Raw genomic sequence first — 26,018 nt, 5'->3', positions numbered from 1 at the left:
GAATATATTTATTACTAATTAGAATAATAATTGATCCTATGTACTAAGTAATATATTGAGTATAGTGGTTTAAAGCAGCGTGAAACATGCTTATGCATATTTATATAACTTATTATTTTTGAATTATGTAATTATTTTTGTATCGTAACAATACATTGAAAACGGTTTCAAATGTTTTTTATTTTTTTATTATGAATATATTTCAATAAAAGTATTTGCAGCTTTTGCTAAAATTGTGACCATCTCATTAATCAAAGTATTCACATTTTATTGCCTCCACCTCCCTCAGCTTGACTGCACCAGCTCCACTATGGATGGAAATCAGCCCATTTCAGAACTTCCATGAACACATTTCCATGAACACAACATGTCCAATCTAAAAACAAAGCATCTTATTCCATTTCAAATGAAAGCGTTATGATAGTAATACACCCCCATGCGGTATTCAGGATTCTAGTGTTGTCATAAAAGGCTGTGGCAGGATCTAGTGTGTGTGTGTGTGTGTGTGTGTGTGTGTGTGTGTGAGTGTGTGTGTGTTTTGACAAAGGCGCCATTCAAACATCCACTGTTCATTAACTTGGCGAGAGAAGAGTTCACATTCCGCCATTTTGCTGCTTAATAGCTGGCACCGGGTGATGACTGGACACTGGCTTGTCTTCTGTTTGGAGGAGTTTGGTGTGGAGGAAGCCCGCCATGCGTCTCGTCCAACATGAGTGACCTCTGACCCCACAAATGGACAAGATGGAGTCAAGGCCATGTGACCCAGTGATCCTGCAGACATAGTGTACCAGGCAGCATGATCCCTCGGCTCAAAATGAGACGTGAGGAAGTCGAGTGGTTAGCGCACAGGCCACACAGCTAGGAGACCCGAGTTCGATTCCACCCTCGGCCATCTCTGTGTGGAGTTTGCATGTTCTCCCCGTGCATGCGTGGCTTTTCTCCAGGGAAACCGGAGTCCCTCGAGATTCCAAAAACATGCTAGGTTAATTGGCCACTCCAAATTGTCCATAGGTATGAATGTGAGTGTGAATGGTTGTTTGTCTATATGTGCCCTGGGATTGGCTGGCAACCCCTGTGTACCCCGCCTCTCGCCCGACCACAGCTGGGATAGGCTCCAGCATACCCTGCCACCCTAGTGAGGATAAGCGACATAGAAAATGGATGGACGGATGAAATAGAGCATTCAGAGTTCCATCCCAAAGTTCTTCTAGGGCCCACTTCCAAACCTCATTATGGGAAACTTTGGCCTCGTTTAACAGAAGAAAAGGGGTAAAGCATAATAGGTCCCCTTTGACTTTGACAGCCCAACTCCTCCAATTTCTATTCGTGTGTCTCCACCGTTCAGCTGCTGTTTCTGTGAAGAATCTGATCCAACAGTTTCTGGAAGGAAACGATATAACGATATAACGACATAAAATATAACTAGTATTAGTCAGCATAGTGCAGTGCACTTCCAAACGGAAGCACAATAATAATATATATGGAACAGTTGAAATATAAATAATAATTAGCAGCATTATTTGATGAAACCGGAGGCTGTGTGAAATGTAATGTAATACAACAGCACCCTCCAGTGGAGGATGGGACATATTGCTTTTAGGTTGGCACTTCATGATAGCGAGAGGTGCTTCTTTAAATGAAATAGGTGCATTAAAGGTGATTTGATACCTTTCTGAAAAGTTCCACACGCTGTCTGTTCGTCAAACAAGCCTCCTTCTTCTTCTTCATCTCTTCCTCCTTTTTCTTCTTCACCTCAGTTAGCAGGCTGACAATACATGATATCATATATCGTATCGTACCATACCATCATCATATCATGTCATATCATCTCCCTGTAAACTCACCCATTTGTTCTGCGCTCCTTGGCTTTCCCAGCAGCAACAGAGGCTCCCTCTTTGAATTTGCATAGATGACCTAAACGTAGGCAAACAAAAAGTATTAATATTTTAAAACTGTTTAAAATTAGAATGATTAATTCATGTATTGTATTATATTGTATTTTTGTATGAAAATAAAGGTTCAAAAACGCTGCAGTTCCTCGCTGCTACTGATGTAACAGGTGCTGTAGGTCTCAGCAATGCCCACAAGGGGTCAGTAAACACTGTAAAAAGCCCCTTCAAGTCCATTTCTGACAATACTTGTACATGTATTTTCAATTCTACCTTAAAAATAGTAAATAATCATAAATAAATACATCCTAAATAAAACATTATAATACAAAAAAATAATAATGAGCACAGGTACCGCTTGTGGACCAGGCCTTGTGGCCTCCCCCCTGCTTAAGTGCAGCATTGGTTTGTGGGCCTGCCGTGCTGGACCGCTGCCTCCTCTCCTGAACCATGCGTTCCAACTTTCGTACTCGCTCCTGGGAACGAGAGATGAAGTGTGGCCTGGACCTCCGCAGTGCTTCCTGCAGAGAGCACATTTGGTCATTTGGTCAAAACGGTCCTTTTTAGTGGAAAGTACATTTGGCAGTCATCGGCATAGAAATGATAGATGAGATGCTACGCTTTTTGAAGTGCTACCAGGTAAAGAGCAAATAGCATGGGCCCAAGAATTGATCCCTGAAGGACTCCACAGTCGAAAAGTATGTCCATGCATTTGTGTAGCTCCTGTAAGATTTTGCACCAAATGAAAAGCTTCCACCAATTGCAATTACCTGCAGCGAAATAATCTCACGTGGTCTTTGGTGGTCGGGACTCAGCGGGACAGGAAGCGTATCCTGGCTCACGTCTCTGCTTCTATCGTCAGGATTGGTGTGTGTGTCTGTGAAAATAAAGAAATCATCCCTTTCTTTCTATTTAATTTATTACTGGCTTTCAATCATGTGACCTTGCAAGATGTCTGGTCATCAGAATGGGGGCAAGCATAACATGAGGCCACAAACCCACTCATATTTAAACTACTTCCACATGCGAGAATGGTGCATCTATGCACTACTTTTGCTCGGATTTGATAAGACGTCTAAAGTTACAAATAGGCTGTGTCCCCTTCATTATGCAATCCGTACCGGACACGATTGGTTCTGCATATGTTCCTTATTCCTGGGTATGGCATCAGAATGTCTGAGCATCAGATCCCATTCAATGTAAGGTGAGCTTGTGGAAGGAAAGTGTGGAGCTTGCAACATTTCCAGGTAATTGTAAAGAGAGATCAATGCGTGATAAGATGGCAAATTATAATTACATAAAGAGTCTGGGTAATAATACCTGTATTTCCCTGGGGGGGTGCTGCGGATTCCCCTTCCAAATTGCCGTGTGATGTTTCTTTCTTACTAAGCTGTCTTTGGAGTTTGATGTTTGCGATGATGGCAGCCGCGTTGAGCGCCAGGACTTCCTCTGGAGACTGATGAGGCTCTGCAACACGACAATAAACGCTCACTGCTTCATTTTGGATTTCAAATCTTGCCACTTTTTGGCTTTTTGGTTCATTAATTGATGATGCGGGTTATGAATGCAATGAAGGAATATTTAATCACTGCGCCGTGGGAGAAACCGTCATGAATGAATAAACACTCTCAGTCATCACGGCTTCATCTTGTTTTGCATAATCAAGCAGATTTATTAGTGTGAGGACATCATGCCGACTTACATCTTCTCTCGGCGGACCAGTTCCACAAAAGCAGAGGCTTCAAAGAGGAACACTCAAGTACAAATACTTGACATTTTAACATCACCAATATTATGCTCATTTTCAGCCATTTCGATTATCCGCACAGGAAGCTTTCCAGAGCTTCCATATTCTGCACCTATTCCAGCTGTATTTCCTTGGATTACCAAGACGGTCTGTTTTAATTTATTCCACGCTCACTCCGTAGTGTCCCACTCAGCTTGTACCTGAGGCCCACCCACATATCACAAGGCTCTCCGTGAGGTCATAGTGAGCCAGTGTTGCCTGAAACCGAGCGTTCAGAGCCATCGCAAACTTCTTCACTTCATTAGCTGAAACTTTAACACGATAATGCAGCATTCTAACAACATTTATAAGTCATAAAAGTGTGTGGGGGGGGGGAACACAATAGGTCCCATTTAAGGATGACAGAGACTCCAAAAAGTTCAAATGCAGTTCAAATGAAAAAGGCTGGTGTTTTTGGCGACACCTGGTGGCCGCAAAAATGTATTGCATTGCACTTGTGGCGCTGTTTGTGGCGCTGTTTGTGGCGCGAAAGGGAACGCCGCATTTGTTTACAATTCCTAACGATGCTGTACATTAGAAATCCTAACCTAACCTAACCTAAAATGCTAAAGCTACTTACCATTGAAAGACGTCTTGAAGTAACCTCTTTTCTTGAGAAACCTCGGACTGTACAGTCTCCGCTTCCGGATTGGATTCGGGATCCAGCGGACATTTTAAAACTCCTATAAAGTTGGCGGCACAAACTGTAAATATGTATATACAGTCGGCAGTGTGCGAAATCGCCGTTTATTGTCAGCTCTTATACCGTTTATTAACTCCTAAAAAGTTAGTGGCACGAACCGGAAGTGTTTCTATCCCCTCGGCACTGTGACCAATCACAGCGGAGTGGGCGTGCCTGGAGGCGGGCCGTGAGTGGAATACATAAAAACTGAGCGTTTTAGAAATATTAGAAATATAGCTGAATATGTGAAGATTCTGAAAGAACTTGAACGGGTTGTCGTGTGTAGCTGCTCCACGGGAGTCCACAACTCAAAGGGCTGAGAAATGAGCAGAATATGAATGCAAAAATGCTGTTTGGTGTTAAAATGCTGCTGTTTAGTGTGTGTGTGTGTGTGTGTGTGTGAGTAAGTGTATTTTTAGACTTATGAAGCTGCAGATGTTGGACAAAAAGTGCTGACAAGAAGATCAAACCTACCCGGCGTCTGAATGAGCGTGAGACAGGGCGACGACCTCCTCCACTGGTCTTTTCTGAGCTTCCAGGCGTCCGCCGCCCCTTTGACTGGGCCGAGAGGGCTCCAGCTGGCAGGGTCGCATGGCGGGGTCTCCTGAGGGAGGCTCAAGCTCCACTTCCTGACAGCCGGTGGTGGAAGGACTCTCTCCTCGCTTGGCTCGTCTCCGCGCGGGAAGACATTGCCGTGGCAACTCAGCGGCCTCTTGGGTTTTTGTCCAGAGAGCGCCGAGGGAGCGGGAGTGTTGCTGACAGGAAGTCTCAGTGTGGACGTGTGTGATATGTCGCCATCTTTGTCGTCTGGATGGCTTCCCTGACTCCATGTACCATTTTCCTTGTGTGTCCCATCTGGGCGCTGAGATGTCTCCCTAGCTGGACTGTAGCTCTCCTTGTGCTCCGTCACTTTAATGATGGTGGCCTTTCTCCTGTGGACCAGCGTGTCCAGAGAAGATGGATGTGTGCTGAGCGTGGTCCTCTGTTGCACCACTTTGACGATGGTGGGCTTCCTCTGCACCCCGCTGGAGGTTTGGTCCATGGGAACATCAGGCAAAGGTTGCTTGGTCTTTTCCAGGCGGTCGTACGCAGGCCTGTCAGATGACGTGAGACTGGCCGATCTGGTGACCTTCCTGCTGGAGATGGTGATGGAGGAGAAACCAACTTTGTGATGAGGGACTAGGGTGGTGGCGGCGGAGCTGGTCTGGATGTGTGAGGGTTGTAAGCTGTTGCGCCTGAGCTGCTGGTCGGGGGGCGTCACGGGATGGCCGCTGCTCGCCCTGCGCACGGGAACGAACACCTTACACAACGTGGAAGATGTTTGAGGGCTTTGCTCACGGGGTTCTTCTACTCTGGGTGTGGGAGGCTCTGAGGTCCTGTTGCTATTCCAGCCTCTCCTCAGAGCATGCCAGATTCCGTGTTTTTCATGAGCAGCGGAGCCCTGAAAAGCACATTGAAGGTGTCAATCACCCTCCATTGTGGAAAAACATCAACCTTATCACGTGACGGAGCACAAGTGGAGCTCCACTCCATGCATGGTGCTACGTTAAACAGGAGGTCAGCAGCCTCATCTTCCTTCAGGGCTTCTTGTGTTTACTCTCAAGTTAGATGACTCTCCTACCGCTCCCTCATCTCAACACAGTCCATGAGTCCACGCCCCGGCAGCCAGAGAGGAGCATCAGCAAGCGGACCAATGCAGCGCAGACTGGATCCATCCTTCACAGAATAACAATGAGACTCCATCTCCGCAGTGAAAGAGGCCAGAGGGCCAAGTGTCACGTCTTCAGAGGCTTCTGATGGTGTTTATTGAGCAAAGAGAAATGCTGATGCAAGGCCTTCTGCTTAGTGGAGGGTTGCCCCCCCCACACTCGGTCAACCGGGTCAAGTTCTTGCCAGCGGTGGTTCATACATGTGGACTTATATTTATCTATCGCTGCTGTATCTACGTATGGCAGACCCTTGCTTCTGGAGTTTCTGTTCATTTTAATGTCTGGTACCTAAAAGGTACATAGAAGCAGCGTGCTCTCGCCGGGACAGGTGTTTAAATGTCGGACATGCCGTGCGCCCACAGAGGTGGAGAAAACGCCAACATTGTCTGCAGTTACTAAACACCGCGTCCGACTTCTGAGCTCCACTGCACCAGCGGTGCCTCTGACAAAGTGTGTCCGACTATCAGTGCTCCTCCTCCTAGTTTTGCAGTGTCACCAATCACAGCGAAGTGTGCGTGCCCGGAGGCGGGCTGTGGGCGGAATAAGAATAAATCCAAGGAAATACAGCTGGAATAGGTGCAGATTCTGAAAGATCTAGAAAGGTCATTGTGTGTAGCTGCTCTACAGAAGTCCACAACTCAATACAAATGGTTGAAAAAGGAGCATAATAGGTCCCCCTCTAAAGGGGTGTCAAACTAGCTTTGCCTGATGTGCACAACTGGACATTGTGTGTCTTATACAGGCAGGCTCCATGGGTTCCTGCTGAAAGACTAGACAGCACGGTTCTAACCTGGGGGGGGGTGAGCAAAAGCTGAGCATTTATTCTGTCGTGTTAAGCTCCACCCCAACCAAGACTGGTTTCACTCTTGTATGTGCAGAACAGTCAGTAAGATGAAGTGGAGTGAGACCTCTACCTGGCAGCGACTCCCACTTGGGTAGAATGGGGACCATTCCACCCAAAGCACCCCCCCCTCCCAAAAAAAACAGTGAACTACCAAGCAAAAGCAAAACTACCAAGATAAATGTGAGATTTCCGTTTTCCGCAATGCTAACTCTTAAACACGTTCAAACGGTTTAGGATCTGTGTCAAGTTCTTGTTTGCCAAGTGCCCGGTAATACAACACTGAAGCATTAGCCTACCAAGCTATTTCGTAAAGGGCTGGTGTTACCAAAAACACAAAAAAGTATCATGACATCCATACTGTATCTCTGACATACAAAGTATTCCAAGTGAAAGCCGGTTACCTGTTTAATGACGGGAGATCCTTGGTCGTGTGTCCGCCACGTCCTGCCGGGACTTCTCTCCACTTCTGTGATGTGATGGCAAAACAAAACAGTCACATTTTCCAACAAGTTGTGCTCCTCCTCTCTCTTACACATGCACCCCCCCCAACCCCCACCCGGCTTGACAGACTGACATTGTTGACAATGTCAATAATGGATTAATGGATGTTAGCACGGCTAAGTGACTCCGGCACGACCCTTAGAGACACTGACAAACAGGGAGTGGTTGCATCACACCAGCGGTGGCCACCCCGTCTGCTGTTGCCATGCCGACCGACCGGCTTCCACTTTGGGATAACCCCCACACCCCCACACACCTCCGCTGAATGCTGTGTAGAGGATTCCTCATTTCAAGGGAGAATGTTAGAGTACAACGGAGGATTAGGATCACATTGAAAACTAAATAAAACGGGATTTTGAGTATAAAGTACAGTATACTCCGAAATGAGAGAGAGGCCCAGTCAGATGGAACACAGTGAACCATTTTCCCTCCTGGCAAGATCGCTGAAAACACACTTGTGTTTCTCCAATAGCATGCGGTTTATTCCACTTTATTCTTGTAAATGTACGACTTTTCTCACAAGTATTCTCATAATAAGTATACAGAATAATGTTGAGGACCCCAGAGCAGACACCAAGGCAAATGTAGTAAAAGGGTATTTACTCATAAACGAAGGGCGCTCACAGAGGAGGTACAACAAAAGACACCAGTGACAAAAGGTCGCTGGGAAGCTAAAAGAGTACAAACAAAAGAGCACAAAGTAGCAAATAAGGAATTACAAAGTGGCTCAACTACGTACAGACAGTAGGCAGTTTAAAATACGAGTACAAGGCAGAGTGACAAAAAGGTCAGGAGCAAAAATGAAGCGTGCAAGGTGCTGATGGGCAGCAGATGTGCAGACCAGGAGAACAAGGCAGGAGTCCACTGCAGGACAGAACAGAGACAACAGGGGGCGGCAGACCAAAACAAGTGCAGATCATGACAATGACTTTCTTTCTCGTAAATTTGCATCTTTATTCTTGAAATCTATGATTATTATTTTTTTCAACGTGACCCTAATACTGAAATTTGTGTCTCTTTGGTGCAAAAAAAAAAAACACATGTTACTGCAGCTGGATAAACACAAATAATGTGTTTTCAGAGATGTTGCCAGGAGGGAAAATGGTTCAATGTGTTCCATCTGAGTCAGCCAATCTCTCATTTCTGTCTCGGAAAAAAAGGAAAAAAAAGCCGCAGACTAATTTGTGAGCCTCCCTCCTACTCCCTAAAGAATGTGATAATTCCTCCAGCAGTGTTAGTGCCCATCCTCATCCTGATGGCCTGCAAAGCCTTCACTAAACAGCATGTGGGCACAGAGACACTGAAAATTGGCCAGCATGTGCAAAAAAGGAAGAGTACTCCTTCTATTGGCCACATTTGCTCATTACCCTCAGGCAATTTTATATTTGGACGCTTTATTCTGGTTCAAACACCTTCAGTCTGGTTCAAGGAGCTACTGCTAAATGGTGGACTGAAAAGGATACAACAGGAGATGACAGCCGGAGGGAATGTTTGGAATGGCCGTCATTCCACGTCCTCGTCATAAAATAATAATAGTAGGGGAATAAAGTCATACATTACTAATATCATTTCAGAAGAATTTTCAAGTATTCCCAAAAAATTGGCTAAAAAAGACTGAATTTGATATTTTTCACCTAGATCACAAAGCTGAAATATATATAACGCCCCTGCACAACCTTAAACTCTATTGTTCCATTGAAGGATCATGACAGTACCCCCTCCTCTGTACCGTGTGGAAAACATCTCAGAGAGGATCTCCTTGTCAGTAACGTTGGAAGCCATCAGGACTGTCAAGGTTGTCAAATTTCTTCTCATAACTTTCTTCCACCTTTCAATGTCTCAACATTTTAAAGCGCATGCAGAGGCAGCTAGCCACTCCGCTAATGATACATCAACTGCAGCTACTGCCACCTTGTGAGGTTCATAAAAAGACAATGACCTCAGCAGTTATTTGCTTCTGTAGACCCACTGGGAGATGCTGCGGCTAATGGAATAGAGGTGCTAAGTGGAGCATTTACGGTAGATGCTACAAAGTGCGGTGGTAAATGTCACTCTCTGACACCATCGAGTTGACAATTAGCTCGACGGCTAGCACTCGCAACCAGGCAGGTTCAGCACAAAAACCTGTGTTTTACCTCACGATTGATTATTTTATGCCCACGTTTCCTGCTGCCAAGGATGGATTACTTTGATTCCTTGATGCAGCCCAGTTGTTGACGGGATAATGGATGTATAAACAAGAATGAGGAGGTAGAGGGGCTCAGTCTGAGTGAATGTTCAAAGATTAGCGGGGCTCCTTTCCCAATCAGTCTGGATCTCTCATCTTATCTTCAAGCCTCGAGCTTCCTATCTCTTCTCACCACGTTTCAGATCCCGATAGAGATGTGACATTGCAGCTTTAGAAAATGCAACACCACAACGAAGCACAAACCTTGGTGCATGCTGACGCTTCCTCGACTCTTCTGAAAGGTGGGTGTGATGGCTTGTTTCAGTTTCACCTGTAAAAATAAGAGTAAATATGTCAGTGAGCCAAGAACATGTGAAAGTAAAGACCAAACCCTGAGCCCCAATACAGTCCCATGGGTGCAGTTCCCTCTGTTTGATTTGCCTGGTCACTGCACCATTTGTGTCCAATGTAAACCAACTGTAACTCCAAGTTAATGTACATCACATTTTAATGGCTTCTTCACTGGCATAAGTGATGTCCGTTTGAAAACGTTTAGCATAATCCTTCTAACAAACCGATTAAAACAACAGCTTGTACTTGATAGAGGGAAAAAAAGTGTGTAGGGTTTGCAAAATATTCTACGAAATAGAATATTGGTAACGGAGTAGAAATCATAATAATTATGGATTAGATTTATATAGCGGCTTTTCCCAGCGATCCATAATGCTTTATGCTGAAAGCCATTAGTCATTCACTGCACAGTCACACACTGCTGGCGGTAAGCCTGGGCTGCCCTGGGGCATACCAAATAGACAGCTGAGTAGAGTAGAGCTGCAACGATTCATCGATAAATCAACCACAAATCAATGACCCAGTTGACAACTATTTTGGTATTTCTTTCATTCGTTTTTTTATTCCAAATTTCAGCCTCTCTACACTACTCTCCGGACTATGATCGCTTAACCGAGAAATGTAAAAAAAAAAAACACCTTAAACTGTATTATGGAAAGCAGGAAGTGAACAAATATAACAGTTACAAGTATTCAGCGGACGGGAAGAGCCAGTGGATAATGTGATTATATTCAAGGGGGTTATATTGGCTGGATCGGATTTTTGAACCTTTTTTGAACTCTTCTGCACTCTGTGTGTATGTCAGCGGCCCCGCCTCCATCCACCGAGTCAAAGAGACTGTATGACTGACAAAAAGGCTTACTCCGTTCATGCCGCTGTTCTTTGGAACAAACGTGGCAAAGTGCCCCTCCCTGCCTGTTTGGGGACGGCAGACGAGGAAAACGGACAAATTTGTTCTTTATTTATTATCATGGAAATTATCAGGAAAAATGAACGTTGAAATGTTTTAACCATGTGAGATCTTGTGACACAAGACACCCCAAGCATTTTGTAAGTAAGTAAAAACAATCAATTGTTTTCACACATGATGGGGGCAGGAGGGCAGGGCTCCCGAGAATAAATATAAGGTATTTTTAATGGAGTGAAATGTCAATAATCCGCTATGACTGTGTTGGAGTCACAGGGGAAATGGTGGCATTGTACAGTGGTGAGCCCCCCCCCCCCCCATCACTTGACTGTATAACACTTCCACTGAATTTGCTGCACATTGACTAGCTTCTCCTCGCTCAGGGCAATAAGTTCAATCTTTTCCGCCACAGCTCCAAATGGCTCGTAAACCTTTTGGAATAATGTGCAGAGGTCCTGCAGCGTAAGCTCTTTTCAAAAGGATGCCGGAGCGCTGCCTGATCCCAAACGGCTCTCGATGGCACATTTTCTTTTTAAGTCTTCACTTTGCAATTTTTACCCTTAAGACTCGTACAGGCCTTTCTGTGGAACACGTAAGAGTAACAAAGCCTGAGAGGATTTCAGTGACAAATCCTTGGGAAAGCACAGGTTCTTGACAAAGGCCTGCTTAAAAATGTGAAATATGGCAAAGACAAATACATCTACGTCAAGGTACACCATCCTATTAAGGGGCGACAGTCGTTCTATTATCTTCTTTATGACTCCAGTCATAATCAGAGATTGTACGCCGTCCCACAGAGATTAGGACTAGACTCCTCTATCTTCTGCTAACCTGCACTCTTCCTGCAATCATGCCCGGCCCAGGCTCACCTTTTTTGCCACTGAAGGCCATTTTTACCCTCATGATGGTACTGGAGGGTACATGGGAGTTTGCCCAACCGGTCTATGTCTGTTTTGTAGACTTGGAGTCTTGAAGTCTGGGCTTCCTTACTGAGACTGCTACCCCTGCCACTTGGACCCGGATGCGTCTCCTGTTAGCCTTCACTCCCACAGCTCTCCAGTAATACTATTGCAATCATGCCGGATCCAGGCCCACTTCCTCGGCATCTGCGTATGGATTGTGGCACCCACTCTAGGAAAATGACCTGATCTTGGATTCACTGGAGTGGGTACAGTACACTAAATACAAATTCTTCCACATCCAGGTACAGATCCAAGCACTCATGTTTAGAGTCTTACCTGAGAAGCAGAGCGATGTGTAGACGTTTGGCCTTGGTTCCTAGCATCCTCTACCATCATGACACGTTTCTGGATTGGGAGCCACCCGGTTTTCACAGGAGCAAGACAACTGACCTGGGACTGCTCCTTCTTGGGCGTCTGCATGATATGAACCCTTTCCAAACTCCCTCTGCGTCCAACGGGGACAAAGAACTCACTCTGGAGGGAGTCTTGGCTGCCCACCAAACTCCCCCACTGGCTTCCACATGGAGAAGAGACCCCGCTGAAGGAGGGACTCCTGTACGGTCTGCAGGTTTGGCCACTTGGTTCTCTATCCAGAGTTGGCGTGGTGCGGTTGCTGGACGCCGGAGTTGGATTGGGGTCACTCTGCATCCTGTGGAGGTGCTGGAGCCAGTTGTCCAGTTGTCTGCCTTCAAGGGCGCTCCGAGGCCGAGAAAGATAGGACAAGCTGCCCCCTTTGGAGCTCATGGACTCATCTCCGGACCTCCTCCAGCCTGTCGGCAGGTGAGCAGCTGGCCTTCGGAGAGTCATGCCTGGAGCAGCTCAGGTAACCGCTCTCAGGTCTCTTGTTTCAGGCTGTTCTGAAAGACCATTAGACAAACGCTCTACACGACTATGTCAAATAAGCAAGGTTCCATTGGGTGCTGTCTCCTTCCATTGGGTGCTGTCTCCTTCCATTGGGTGCTGTCTCCCTCCATTGGGTGCTGTCTCCTTCCATTGGGTGCTGTCTCTCGTCGTGGTCGGTGTCAGTGTGAGGGATGCTTGGGGAAACAAAGGAGCTAGTGAGCACAACGGCTCATCATACACGACAAGGGAGGAGGATGGCAAGATGCAGGGGGCTGGGGGGGGGGGCTAGCGTGACTCAAAAACAAACACTTGTTGATGCAACTTTATTTTTGATGGCAAGTTATTCTTGATTGTAAAAGTGGGACATTCTCATTTTCATATGATAATAGCGCCTATGATGATATTATAAATGTAACGCCATGACTTCCTTACAACAAAATTACCCCTCAACCCCCCCTCGCTTAGCTGAATCCCCGTCTTGTGATCTTGTGATCCGCGGCTGATGTGGCTCATCTATCCCAGGGCGTCCATCTGGACCATGTGACTGCCTGAAGAATCAGCTTGTGAACTGCAGCGATCCACATGATGCGCCTCCATAGATATGTCCAAGTTTAGCTTCAATCTACAGGCAAGAACACTAAAACATTCATAAAACCACTTTTCAGGACAAGGGAAATCTGTGTTTCTCAGTAGATGGACAGCGGCCGGAATAACTTGGAAAATTGTGGAGGCTCAACATGCAAGATGAATGAGATGATGCAAAAATACTAAATAAAATTACAATCAAAAGCTTTTTTGTTTTAGGAGGGACAGTGTGGCTGCAGCGGCGCCCTCCGCTGCTTTGATTTCAATAAGTTCATGAAGTCATGAAGTTTTGAAAACACAAACCAGTGCTTCTCTTTGTGCCAATAAATATCTTATGTAACAGTGGAATGGTTATAAATTCCAAGTGATGTATTCATTGTGTAAGTTTTCTAATTAACAGTTTACTGCTTTAATTAATCTCCCCTCATATATTAACGCCTGTAAAGATGTTTTTTTTGCAACAGTGCATAAAGATTGGATCTTGTTTTTATGAGGAAATATAAAAAGCAGCAAAAAAACATTTAGCCATCTGGGGTTGTGGAGATGAGTACGTGGGGTGGTGGGGTACGTCAATTGTCATGGGGGACTTGAATATAAATGAAAAAACAATTATCTCTAACATTCACAATTACGAGTGTGCCTGAATCCTCCAAGGCGTGAGGAGACTGCTCTGTGTATCATATCAACAAATAAGTAGGTGTGAATGATTATTTTGTGCATCCTGAAGATTTAATTCATATTGGTGTTCCAATTAGTCGGTGGAAACCTGGAAGGATTCCAGTCAAATAATGGACATTTCGAATATCAAAACTAGCAAACTGCTATGGTGAGCTAGCTTTTGTGGAATGGTGTATTCAGGTGTATCACGTAACTCCTGGGTGCAAGTTTCCGGATGCGTGTTGCTTTTCAAAATATCAAAGTGGCAAAGTTGCATCATTTCATTTTTCACCATGTGGCCCTCGCTGAAAAAGTCGGGACACCCCCCCGTCTGTGACGTTTTTGCATTCGAGGTATGGCAGCAGTGGAAGTTCCCTTTGGTGAGGGTAGGGGTGAGGGTAGGGGTGAGGGTGGGGAGTCGGTTCCCTCGGTCCCCCTGGTGGAGCCTTCTGTCAGTGGCAGAAAAAAAGATGGCTGCCCCGAGTAGCGCCACAACTCTCAGCCAAAAGTGAAGCAAAAAAGTCCGGCATTTGTGAGCGCTAACGTCTCCTACCGGGGCCTTGTGGAAACCGGAGCAGGTCGGAGGATGTCTCGCTGGGTGCCCACCAAGAAGGAAAAGTACGGCGTTGGTAAGTTGACCAAATAAACATCCGCTCCATCGTTAGCGTCGTTTAGCTCTCAGATTGAACAAGTTTGGAGAAGGACTGTGAAGCCTGAACGCGGCCGGCCGCTCCTGTTCTAACATGAATCGGATTTGTCGGTGCTGGACAATGTTGAATTTGGGGGCAAAGTTGTCAGACAGTTTTGCGGTGGAATTCCCGAAGTTGGAATGTCTGAAGGGAGACGCTGGGAATAGCTCGAGGCGCGCCTAGCTGCTGTTTCCTGTGTTTATGGATGGGCCTCTGTGATCCCAACTTGGACACAACTTTTACTCCACTTTACACCACGTCTGCTTACTGTGGTCTCACTTTTCCTCTTTGCGGGTTGAGGTGATTGTTCCACTTCTCTTTGTCTTCCCTCAACAAGACTCGGTGTTGGTTCTCACGTTTGAAACTACCACAACTCTCCGGAGCTAGCTTTAGGCAGCACTCTTAGTCTTAGCACATAAACATGGAAACAAACGTCTAAATCCGCCCTTTGCATTTGGGAAAACGGTGACAAATGTGCAAAGTAGTGACATGTAATGCACATATACATATAATAATATAATAATGCAAGTTTTGAAAGTTTCCCACCCCTACGTTCAACTATTCAACTAGAGTTGTTTCCTATGTTGTCTAAGCACAGTATTAGAAACCACTCTGCACAACTGCAACCAACAGTCAACAATACAACAATCGTTGTATTTAGTAAAGGCAAATTTTTCGATGTCATATTGTGCACTTGTCCCTAATGCTGTTGCCGATTATGTGTCATTCTTACAGCAAAAATCTACTTCAGTGGGTATTATAGTGCTTGAGTAAACTTGTTTGCCTAGCGTAATCTGGGAAAATGCTAATGATGTCCCTGTCATGGCGTTAAAAAGGTAACTAGAGTATTATGCATTGTAGTATTAGAAAAGCTATATAATCCCACATGACTACAATCTATCTGTGGCAATGGCTTTTGGGCAGGGAGACTAGATAATGCCATCACACAGTCGGCCATGATGCATAGGCATATCATCTTCATGGAGGCTTTAAAATACAGGAAAAGGAAAAGAACTTTCTGCTGTTGCTTCTTGGTGAGTTTTCTCATTTATTGGCGCTAATTAGTTCCAGTGAATATCTGTGAAATAGGATTTAATTAATTATACTTATAGTTAAAATAACACAGTTAAATTTACATTCCTATTATTCTATGTTTACATCATATGGCGCAGGCTACAGAATGACTGCAAGGACATAACAGACAGCCGCCGCTAGCATAGCAAGCTACTGAGCTAACTCACCACTTCCACAAGGAATGAGAGGATATCCTGTTTTCACTTGATCTCAGCCATGGCATGTCGGCTGTCTGGTCTCCATGCAGTGTGAAGGGTAATGTAATCTAATGTCATGTTTTCGTCAAGTCGTCCAGGACATGAGCATGTGGCTGTGTTGTCTGTTTTGATGTTTCCTTGCGGCCTCCAATTAACCTAACATGCCAGCCCTTCAGAGTTCTGGGACTGGAAACCACTGATTCACATTCCTGTTGGTATTGTTCTTCCTAGTTGTAACCCAGGAAGTATTTTCTTTACTATCCAACTTGTCCAAAGCACGCTTACGGTTGTCTGCAGGCTTGACGGACCGATAACCTGAGACAGCGCTCATTTGGTCCAGATCGGTAGACGGTGACGCATCCAACAGCGGCGCGTCGTCTTTCCCCCGAAGACTATCAGTCATTAGTGAACCCCGCCTTTGCCCTTCACCCAAGAAAAACATCTGGGGTGTGCAGTCAGCTACCAAAATGTGGTAGCGATTAAAACACAGTGTTGGTTGGCACACAAACTCCAGCCATGTGTCTTCCATCAGTGGTCTCCAACCTCCTTGAGCTCACACACCGGCTCTAGACGTAACGAGAAGCTGAAATTCATCATCTAAATGTACCCAGAGTCAGAAGTGAGTTGGCAAAGGAGCTTTTTCTTATGCTGCCCCCACTGAATGGGACAGACTGAACTGAAAATGTCAGAACTGGTCTCAGTCAAAGCTTTTACTTCTATTTGACACACTATGCAGCGAGGAAAGCTATGAGCAGTGCTTGTGGTTTTAATGGTCTGACTGTAAATGATTGTCTTTCTGTATTTATTAGGATGTGGGCTGTTCACCTCTTGGCCAGGTCACCCTTGGAAATGAGATCTTGAGCTTCATTTTCTAACGCTTATTCTCACAAGGGTCGCGGGGGGTGCTGGAGCCTATCCCAGTTGTCATATTATCATATTAATATTTATTGATAATATTTCCAGTAGTAACTCATTAAATCCCAGCCATTTTTGAAAAAGCCGCCCCTCTTGGTACCAACCATTTTGGATGATTTTGACTGATTTTTCAAGGCACACAGAATATTGTGTTCTGGCTCTATATAAGCATCACATATACCAAAAGAAAGCTTAGACTTCATCTGTCATCAGAGTTGTGATTGCTGCATAGAGGTCTTTCACAGGGCAAAGATGCAGGGAGTGCTCTTATAAAATGCACTTCTCTTCTATCGTAGAGTTGCATCATCACCTCTCGTACAAAAAAAACATAAAAGACGTATGAAGATGTCTTTGGGAGCAAGCGGTCGGGTTGAAAAATCGTTTATATAGGCCTCTGCTCGCGAATTCCTTAAAATAATATTACATTAAAGTATTTTTTTTGTACAGAATGTAAAAATACACAAACACATCCAAGTGGGCCCTTTGTTTTGATTTTCATAATGCAGCCCTTGGTGGAAAAGGGTTAGGCACCCCTAATGTAAACACTAGCCAACTTTGACCCTGAAGCCAAACTAAAATAAATTGATTGTATATGATTACTAAATAAAATCAAGGATGCGAAGCAAAATGGATTACATTTGCATTTAATTAGATGTGGATGACTATTTTCTCTCACTCCGGCTGTGAAGCTGTGTGCTGTAAAGGGTTCGACTCCCGGCATCGGTTACATGTATAATAATAAATATATAGGAGGCGTCACACAGCTGCTGTCATAGCTTGCAACTTGTCATCTTGACACCTTCAGCGGCCGTTAGCGACGCGCCACCTTCTGTGATTGTCTGAAAAATGGCGATCTAGCAAAAGGAGAGCCCTTTTAGCAAAGAGCTAAAGACGAAACCCTTTGATTGACATGAAGTTGCAGTTGCAAGTTGCATTTAGTTTGGCTGCAACAATTCTGCTTTTTGACGAAGCAAAAGCAGCAAAGAGGAACCTGGTATGATGGTAACCTCCCAAACCCAACCCCCGCCAGTATTGATCCAAACAGGCCTGGCATTGTCTCTCTGTGAAAGGTGCCCCGCCGTGCTTCCTGCTCCGGCTTGACAGATGGCTAATGGCGTGCAGCACGTCAGTGTGAAACGCAGTTCACCGACGTTGACGACATACGTTATTACATAATTTAGATAGGGGCTGGATGAGAGTGATACATCCCAGCCTTCAGACTGTCAGCTTCCATTTGGCAGCCCGTTTAGCACGCTTTCATGAAGGCACACAAAACGCCAAGACCTTGTGTCCTTAAAGGGGACCTTTTATGCTCATATTTTCGGCCCTTTGTATTGAGTTGTGGACTCTTATGGAGCAGCTACAGCTTCTGCTTATCCATAAGTATATTTTAACTACTAGCAAGTGCCAGCAATTTGTTTGACTTTAATCTTCCAATATGGCTGCCACTGGGGTGGCCGATGCCAGATGACCCGCCTTCTCCTATAGGCTAAGCACTAATCTCTTCACAAGACAAGGCTATCATTGCAACATAAAGAGCTGGTTATTAAAGTCCCGTGAGTTTGGTCATCTTTCTTCTCTGCAACATATTTATTCTGCATGACAACAAAGTGAAGGGAATCAACGGGCTCAGCACTTCTCAGGCAATTGGGGTCGTAAATAAATCCTATCGACTTAAGTCTGTGTTATTGTCGCGTTTGTCTCGGGGGTTTTAATTTTTGTATTTTTTATCAGACTTCTGATGGAGGTGTCAGTCGTTGTGGGTGTGAGAGACGGTCTTTCGGTGTGGCTGCTTTTTGATTAGTGTATTAAAGGGGACCTTTATGGACTTAGGAGTTATGGACTCCTACGGAGCAGCGGCACACAAGCTTTCTAGATCTTCCACACCTATTCCAGCTGGATTTCCTTCTTGGATTTAAGTTGGCATGCCGACTTCCTTAACTACTTAAAAGTGGTTAGGATCATGAGCTGCTGGCTGGAAACCCCTGACTTTTTGTGTATGGGCTCAGAGTGGTAACGTAGATCTTGGCACAACGTCGGTAGCGATAATGCCTTCCTTACACGTTTTTTTCCGGGACAACAGACATCAGTGAGACGCTCCCTGTATGCACACTCAATCAAACACAGTTAGGATACTGATAAATTGTGACTGACTGTAAGTAACACTGGAAAGGCATCGGACCTAAGCAACACTTCTACTGCAACCAACTAACCAACATTTCTACTGCAGGTCAGAAAACTGGAAAACACGTAATAGGTCCCCTCGAACGTGTGCACACTCTGGAAACACTTTTGTGATGATGTTTGTGAGTGTGCTTGTGAGGATTAAAAGCGTATTTGCAGGAAGGTTAAAGAGCTCGGGTAGTCCTAAAGTGTTATGATCTGTTGAGATACATCTATGTTGATCATCGGATCAACGTCCTGATGTTGCGGCTTTCACTTGCGCTTCACTGTGACTTCACAGTCGCCTGCGGGCGTGCGTTGGCAGCACGATGCCCTGGCTGCTTCGCGTCTGACGTCACCACATGTTATGTTGCATGGCTCACTTTGTGAAGGCATTAGCCCAAGTTTATTCATGTATTTGAGGGTGATTATGCTTGTTATCATTCCTCGCGCCGAAGATAACACGCAGGGCCATGAATAATTAGCTTCTTCCTGCTGTGTACATTTGGATAATCTGTGTGGACACTAGAGTTCCCAAACAACTTTGACAATGTGGAGGACGTAGATGAAATTAGGACTTCATTATTGCTGTGGACACCAAAAAATATTGATTTCTAACAGAACCTTGTAGAACCTAGTTTCCCAAAGTGGGGTTGTGAATGCTTTGTGTAATTACACAGAGGTGAGCTCTGTGTAATAATATCAGCTCTCGCCGTTTGCTCCATGTCTGCATAAACAAAATAGCATATGCAGTTGGAATTACATGGGTGACTACATTGTCCTTGTGTTTTTGTTTTAGTGACACCTCCAACATCTCAACAGTACTTCGGTTGTTGTATGAGACAACAAAAACACCGGGAGAAAATATTTTGATGACAAAATAGCTACATTTATTTGTAGATTTAGCTTGTGGGCTTGATGTAGAGCTCCGCTGTAGCACCGAACGGCTAGCTTGGTACTATTGTCAACAACAACGTCTTCCCTTACCAATCGCGATTGCGACCCTCCCGGCACCAGCGTCACCCCTATACATACAGCCAGACAAACTGCCAGTGTTAGTTGCCTTTGTGGCCATTTTACTCTCTCAGCGTGCAATTCACCAACTTCTGTCTTCTTCGTATCCAAGCTGTTGCTGCCGATATGGAGAAAAATAGAACTGTTGTCCCATACCGGGACAGAAATACATTGCCTAAATGTGTGAAATTCACACACAAGATGCATAAAACCGAGTGAGGATAAGCGGCATAGAAGATGGATGGATGTAAGACTTTGATCTGTAGCGCCCGTGAAAAAAGCAAAAGACATCTATAGACATCTTTGGCAGTCAATGAAATAAGTGGAGCTAAATAAGATGACATATGGTACGTGCATGTTTTCAAAGGCCTTTCTATCAAGAAAATTTGGTGGGGAAAAAAAAAATCCAAATCTCTAAGTAGGTAATCAAGCTTAGTCGAGGCAATAATAATAAAAGAGTAGGTGGTTATTTAGACTTGGCAAGTAGCGCGACACATACGCTTTGGTGTAAATGAGTCATTGTGAAGGCTACTCTATTTAAAGCCAATGAGGTTTGCTGTGCAGAGCTGCTGCAAACATGCAAGATTCCAAATGAAACCAAAGAGGACGTTGGGCTGTGAAGTCTATTTGATGTCTTCTCTGTGGTGGTTTGCGCTACCAGCTTCTTGCACACCCTGCTCAACTTTTTCTTTCACCCACAAATGACACATTGTTCATCTTCCTGCACAACATCACCGTTTCCTTTCCTGCCTTACTGGAACGGCTCATCTATTGTGCTGTGGTACTATTTCCTGCTGGCTTCGGTGCAAAGGGAAGGTGGGAATGCAAGAGATTATTTATTTTTGCTCACTTAAGCTCAATGACATTATCTCTGCTTTTTCTGAAATGCACCCTTGTTAGAATTGGCTCCAGAGGAGGAAGCAGGCTGTGAGTTCAGTGACTCCAAATGAAGCTCTAGACTGAAAGGCCTCATTAAGACCCATCAGGCTTTCAAAGCTTACTCGTTTGAAAAATGATGTTGCCTTTTTTGATGAAGTGTAGGAATCTTGATGGCTTAACCCTAAGTAAGATGGTTAAGGTACTTGTGGACTTACGGTGTAAGTCGGTTATTCCTGTGATGGAGTTTGATTGATTCATTGCTTATGAAATTTTGGCAATTTCACTCTAGTAGCAGAAACAAATGCTCATCGCAAGCACATTCACTAAAGTAAACAGCGGGCCCAGAAACAGAAGTAGTTTATTATTTGAGGTAGCTGAATATTTTAGCATCTGTGCTCTACGTGCTTCATTTTTCATTGTTGGTGTACCTTCTGTATTTTAAGGACCTACTACAAAAATGCAAATAAATAATGTCCCGCAGAAATGCTAGTGGAACTGGAGGTAGCAGAGATGAGGATGCTGAGGTTGACATTGGGAGTGACCAGGATGGATAGGATCAGGAAGGAGTACATCAGAGGGACATTCCATGTTAGAGGCCTTGGAGATAAAGTCCTTCAGGCCAGACTGAGATGGTTGGGACATGTCCAGAGGAGAGATAGTCAATATATTGGTAGAAGGATGCTGCCAGGTAGGAGGCGTAGAGGAAGACCAAAGAGGAGCTTTATGGATGTAGTGAAGGAGGACATGAGGGTGGTTGGTGTGAGAGAGACAAGGCTGGATGGAGGAGATTGATTGGCTGTGGCGACCCCAGAAGGGAAAAGCCCAAAGAGAAAGAAGTTTCTGTAGTTGTTTAGAAATGAGAACAAACTGACTGCTTTATTGAACGTTATCGATGTCGCTACGTGTCCTTCATCAGCGTTGCGTAATGACACGCTATCGGTGGCTGCGTGGATTAAAGTGGTTTATAATTGAGTGTGGAATTACAATCGGCGGCGTGTTTGGATAATTGTAGCGAGTGGGTGTCGTCGTCGTGCTGCCACATTCCTCTCTGGCTTCGTCTGTGAGAGTCTTATATAAGGGGCTAGGTCTGGTAATGATGACCCCTTCCTAGCCCCCCTCCAAACTGGTCCCTTCAAATGAACATGCACCCCACCCCGCAGAAATACATAGTCCACTTCCTCACCTGTCAGGCTGGTCATGGTTTGATGTTTTTCGTCCTCCGCTTTAGGTTTAATGGATGCCAGTGGTTTTCATTCCCCTGTGAAATGTGGTGCTTTATGTTGTGCTTTATGGGCCATTTGGGCTGAGCAAGCGAGCCACTTAAACAAACACATTTCTATTTCTGCTATCAGTGATGGCATAATTGAGTGCGCCCTGCTGTAAAGTGGCTACCCTCTGATGGCTCACGGTAATCCCTTTTTTTGTGTTTGTTTTGTGACCCTCAACCCGTGTTGCTACCTTTTGTGTACTTGAAACACGGCAGTGTGTTTCCTGCAGGGGAAGCGTGGTGGGGGGGGGTGCTTTGTTCATTTATCAGCACATGGCCGGCGGTCTAGTGAGTTCTCTGCTTGGATTGTTTGAGGGATCACAAACACATTCGAGCTTATTCTTTGATAACATATTCACCCAATAGGGTTGGGCATTGTTTGAATTTGAGGGATTCCTGTTCCTAACAGTACTCGATTCCGATTCTTTTCAGAGGTTGTGTCGTAAAAAGTTTGCATGGATTGAATGAATGCACCATAACACAAAATATTCATCTATTTACCGATGTTTGCATTTCCTAGCTTTTGTTGCCAATTGGAGGACAGTAGAACTGCTGCCACCTGCTGGGACAGAAATACGTTGCCTACAAGTCTGAAATTCACACCCGAGATGCATAAGACGTTGATCTCTCGGTCCTGCGAAAAAAAAGCAAAAGACATGGATACACGTCTTTGGCAGTGAATGAGTTAATCTCGACTCCATCCAGCGGAAACTTTCAGATAATTGACCTCCATGACAACTTGAACTCTGATGTGTCCAACAACAAAGCAGAAGATAAAGTTTGTCTTAGAGGAGGACATGTAGCCTCGCATGCAAATGAATTTCATGATTACACACTCGGCTTGTTAACACGAGCGCCTCACATATCGCCCGCGCGTGCAACCCGTGTCGGCTGTTGTTATAAAGGGTATCAGTCACGGCCGGTTGAGCTCTAACGGTATGATCACCTTCTCACCAGAGAACATCCGGTGGCAGTAAGGATTTTATTGGGCTCTTTACTTCCCGCCGCCTTTGGTGTTTGGGTTTTTCTCACAACATGGTAGAAATACTTATGTTGATGGTTACATCATCAGTGTGGGTGGATGTACAAACAGCGCTTAATGCCTCTTTCTTCTTGTAATACCCCCCCCCCCCCCTTCTTTTGTTTGTCTTTTTCAGCAATCTACAACTATGATGCCCGTGGAGAGGAGGAGCTGTCACTGCAGATTGGAGACACCGTACACATACTGGAGACATATGAGCGTAAGCACCTCTGTTTTTATTGTCTTCTTCTAGACATCCTGTAATATGCTTTCTCTCTTTAGACTGGTACAGAGGGCATAGGCTGAGGAGGAAATCCAGGAAGGTCAGTACCGGGTTCACACCTTTGTTGCAGGCGGCCACGGCCGAGTTCTGACCTGGTGACACTCAAACATGTCTGTGGTAACCTTTTATCCCCTTTTCCCTTTTGCAGGGCATTTTTCCAGCATGCTATATCCACCTGAAGGAGGCCACAGTCGAGGGCAGCGGGTCAGTATGTTGACTCTGACAAAGTCTCTATGACAAAGCACAAAATGGGATATATTGCTTCCCAATCTCCTGACTGTGTGGCCTTCATGCTAACCACTCGGTCACCGTGCTGCAATTTACAATATTCATTCACAATGACATAATATTCACTGATGTTGTTGGCTAGCAATTTGGCACGTTCAAATACGATCCTTTTAGATGTATTGTTGCATACTACAACAGATAGCACATTAGCCGATATCGATACCATGCTTTTTCTCTGATACTGATTGATTGAATCGAGTCAAATTGAATCGTATGGAATTGTAGGTATAATGGGCCGATTAATCGGTCGTGCATATTCTTTCCTCTCCATTGTTCTGTAATGGCACGATGCCTAATGAAGCTGCCAGATGAGTCCCTTTTCACAATTTGAAGTGCATCCTTGTAACTTGTAACTAGCATCAAATAGCACCATCTGTATGTACGCCAATGCTCTTTCCTCTCGATATCAACATGAGAAAGGCCAGAGCGAGAGGATGCTGACTCCTGCACTTGACCTTATTTTGTGTATTGGCGCCGCAGGCAAAAGGAGACGGTCATCCCCACCGAGCTGCCTCTGGTTCAGGAGGTCACCACGACGCTGCGAGAGTGGGCCTCGATATGGAGGGACCTTTACGTGGTGAGTACAGTGCAGAGGAGAACATCGGCGGTGTGAAAAGCATCAGAGTTTCAGAACACATCTTTGTCGCTCCGTGTCAGGGCGACAAACGTGAGATGTTCAACTCCGTCCGGGACATGATCTACGACCTCATTGAATGGCGCTCCCAAATCCTCTCCGGCACACTGCCCCAGGATGAACTCTCCGAGCTGAAGCAGAAAGTCACCTCCAAGATCGACTACGGCAACAAGTCAGGGTCTCGGACTGTGCTGAGCAGCATTGAATAAAGAAGGGAAAGCCACAGTTCATATATTTTGGTTCCAGGTACTTGGATCTTGACCTGGTAGTCCGGGACAAAGATGGGAACATTTTGGACCCCGAGCTCACCAGCACTATCAGCCTGTTCCGAGCACACGAGACGGCCTCCAAACAAATCGAGGACCGGATCCAAGAGGAGAAGGTGGAGATGGAGCATCCAGAGGATGACGCTCAGTCTGTGTTCCTGTGACCTTTTCTACTCTGTCCCTCCTCCAGTCTCAGAGGCAGAACATCGATTTGAACAGGCAGGCCAAGTTTGCCTCCACCCCAGCGTTCGCCCTCTTCGTGACGCTCAAGAACGTGGTGTGCAAGATTGGAGAGGATGCGGAAGTCCTCATGTCACTCTACGACCCGGTGGAGTGCAAATTCATCAGGTGAGGAAACTTTTTTATTGGCAGTGAAAATACTTTTTTTTCATGCTTTTTTGCCACAGTGAGAACTACCTGGTAAAATGGTCCAGCTCGGGTCTAGTGAAGGACATCGACCAGCTTCACAACCTTCGGGCTGTCTTCACCGTAAGTGTGTGTTTCTATTCAGACATTATGTTTGATACAAAACTTAATTGCATCACACTTAGCTGAGTGCTATTAGCAGTTTAGCAGATAGAGTGTCCGACTGCTGCTCCGGTGTGTATGTTATTGTTATGTTATATTATATCATAGACCATATGGACCATAGACCTTGGTCTCTAGGTGTCAGTCACGTCATTGATTATAGATTGAGTGTACAAGTTTAAAGGTGACTATAGGGGTGTTAGTTCACATCTGCCGGGCTTTATTAATGGTCAAAACCATGTTTAGATGGTTTGCAATGCTGTAATTATGGAACTATTCTATTTATAAATATTCTATTATATTATCTCTGTCTTGTCTGGAACCAATGATCTGCAACAGATGAGGAATGGCTCCACATGCATATTTTTCTATGCCTTTTGGCCTCTTTTTCCGGAACATATCCCTTACTTTATAATGCAAATGTTGACAGGTGTGAACCAGTGACCTGCCAGGCCTAATTGCCGAGTTCTCTCCTCTTCCTCAGGATTTGGGCAGTGAAGACTTGAAGCGTGAGAAGATCAGCTTCGTGTGCCAAATTGTGCGAGTGGGCCGCATGGAGCTGCGAGACAATAACACAAAGAAGCTGACGTCGGGGCTGAGGAGACCCTTTGGAGTGGCAGGTGAGGTTCACTGCTAGGCCCGTCATGATAATGGATATATCGATTTATGGAACAATAAAAAAACCAAAAAGGTTGGTAATTATGAGCCCTTGATAAATTGACATACGTGTAAAAGCCTCTTCATGGAGGCGGGGCTACGCGGAGTGCTAGCAGTTCGCAGGCAGACGTGAATATGAATGAAGGCACAAAGGCGAGTGTTTTTTCTTAACAGAGCCGATCTCCAGTATATAGTGTAGCGTCACTGGTAGCACTTTCCATTTCCCAGCATGCTTTACCATTTTTCACATACAGAGTTCA

The 26,018-nt window shown here is 45.1% G+C and overlaps 2 protein-coding genes across 4 annotated transcripts in view; one reads left to right on the top strand and one right to left on the bottom strand.

Moving 5' to 3' along the window:
* Positions 1 to 246: 246 nt before the first annotated feature.
* cunh10orf90 (chromosome unknown C10orf90 homolog) lies at positions 247 to 12,737 on the bottom strand. The gene is made up of 10 exons (XM_058061817.2): positions 12,075 to 12,737; positions 9,843 to 9,909; positions 7,312 to 7,376; positions 4,832 to 5,798; positions 3,210 to 3,356; positions 2,660 to 2,766; positions 2,245 to 2,410; positions 1,845 to 1,914; positions 1,669 to 1,765; positions 247 to 1,380 (listed from the first exon to the last, which is right to left on the bottom strand). Exons 1-10 carry the CDS (start codon positions 12,603 to 12,605, stop codon positions 1,342 to 1,344), a joined length of 2,256 nt encoding a protein of 751 aa, XP_057917800.2. The 5' UTR covers positions 12,606 to 12,737; the 3' UTR covers positions 247 to 1,341.
* Positions 12,738 to 14,296: 1,559 nt separating this feature from the next.
* dock1 (dedicator of cytokinesis 1) overlaps positions 14,297 to 26,018 on the top strand; it is an 85,915-nt gene continuing 74,193 nt past the window's right edge. For 2 of the 3 annotated variants that reach the window (XM_058060986.2, XM_058060983.2), the window contains exons 1-10: positions 14,299 to 14,512; positions 23,239 to 23,322; positions 23,385 to 23,425; positions 23,534 to 23,589; positions 24,154 to 24,250; positions 24,331 to 24,479; positions 24,554 to 24,689; positions 24,764 to 24,921; positions 24,981 to 25,062; positions 25,586 to 25,721. In XM_058060986.2, the coding sequence (XP_057916969.2) occupies positions 14,470 to 14,512; positions 23,239 to 23,322; positions 23,385 to 23,425; positions 23,534 to 23,589; positions 24,154 to 24,250; positions 24,331 to 24,479; positions 24,554 to 24,689; positions 24,764 to 24,921; positions 24,981 to 25,062; positions 25,586 to 25,721 (982 nt within the window). In that variant the 5' untranslated portion in view covers positions 14,299 to 14,469. Of the gene's footprint in view, positions 14,513 to 23,238; positions 23,323 to 23,384; positions 23,426 to 23,533; positions 23,590 to 24,153; positions 24,251 to 24,330; positions 24,480 to 24,553; positions 24,690 to 24,763; positions 24,922 to 24,980; positions 25,063 to 25,585; positions 25,722 to 26,018 lie in introns of all 3 variants that reach the window. The other variant, XM_058060987.2, reaches the window with a different exon arrangement.

The sequence above is a fragment of the Doryrhamphus excisus genome, unplaced genomic scaffold (genome assembly GCF_037039965.1).
Source record: "Doryrhamphus excisus strain RoL-2023G ecotype Guam unplaced genomic scaffold, RoL_Dexc_Guam_v1.1 HiC_scaffold_24, whole genome shotgun sequence".
NCBI lineage: Eukaryota > Metazoa > Chordata > Actinopteri > Syngnathiformes > Syngnathidae > Doryrhamphus > Doryrhamphus excisus.
The sequence above is the reverse complement of the archived record's forward strand: the minus strand, read 5'-3'. Positions and strand labels throughout refer to the sequence as shown.

Coding starts and splice junctions, on each gene's coding strand:
- cunh10orf90 (XM_058061817.2), bottom strand. CDS start 12,605: ATGACTCTCCGAAGGCCAGCTGCTCACCTGCCGACAGGCTGGAGGAGG. Junction 9,910..12,074: donor CACATCGCTCTGCTTCTCAG/GTAAGACTCTAA, acceptor TTATTTTTACAG/GTGAAACTGAAACAAGCCAT. Junction 3,357..4,831: donor CACGCTCATTCAGACGCCGG/GTAGGTTTGATC, acceptor GTCGTGTTGCAG/AGCCTCATCAGTCTCCAGAG.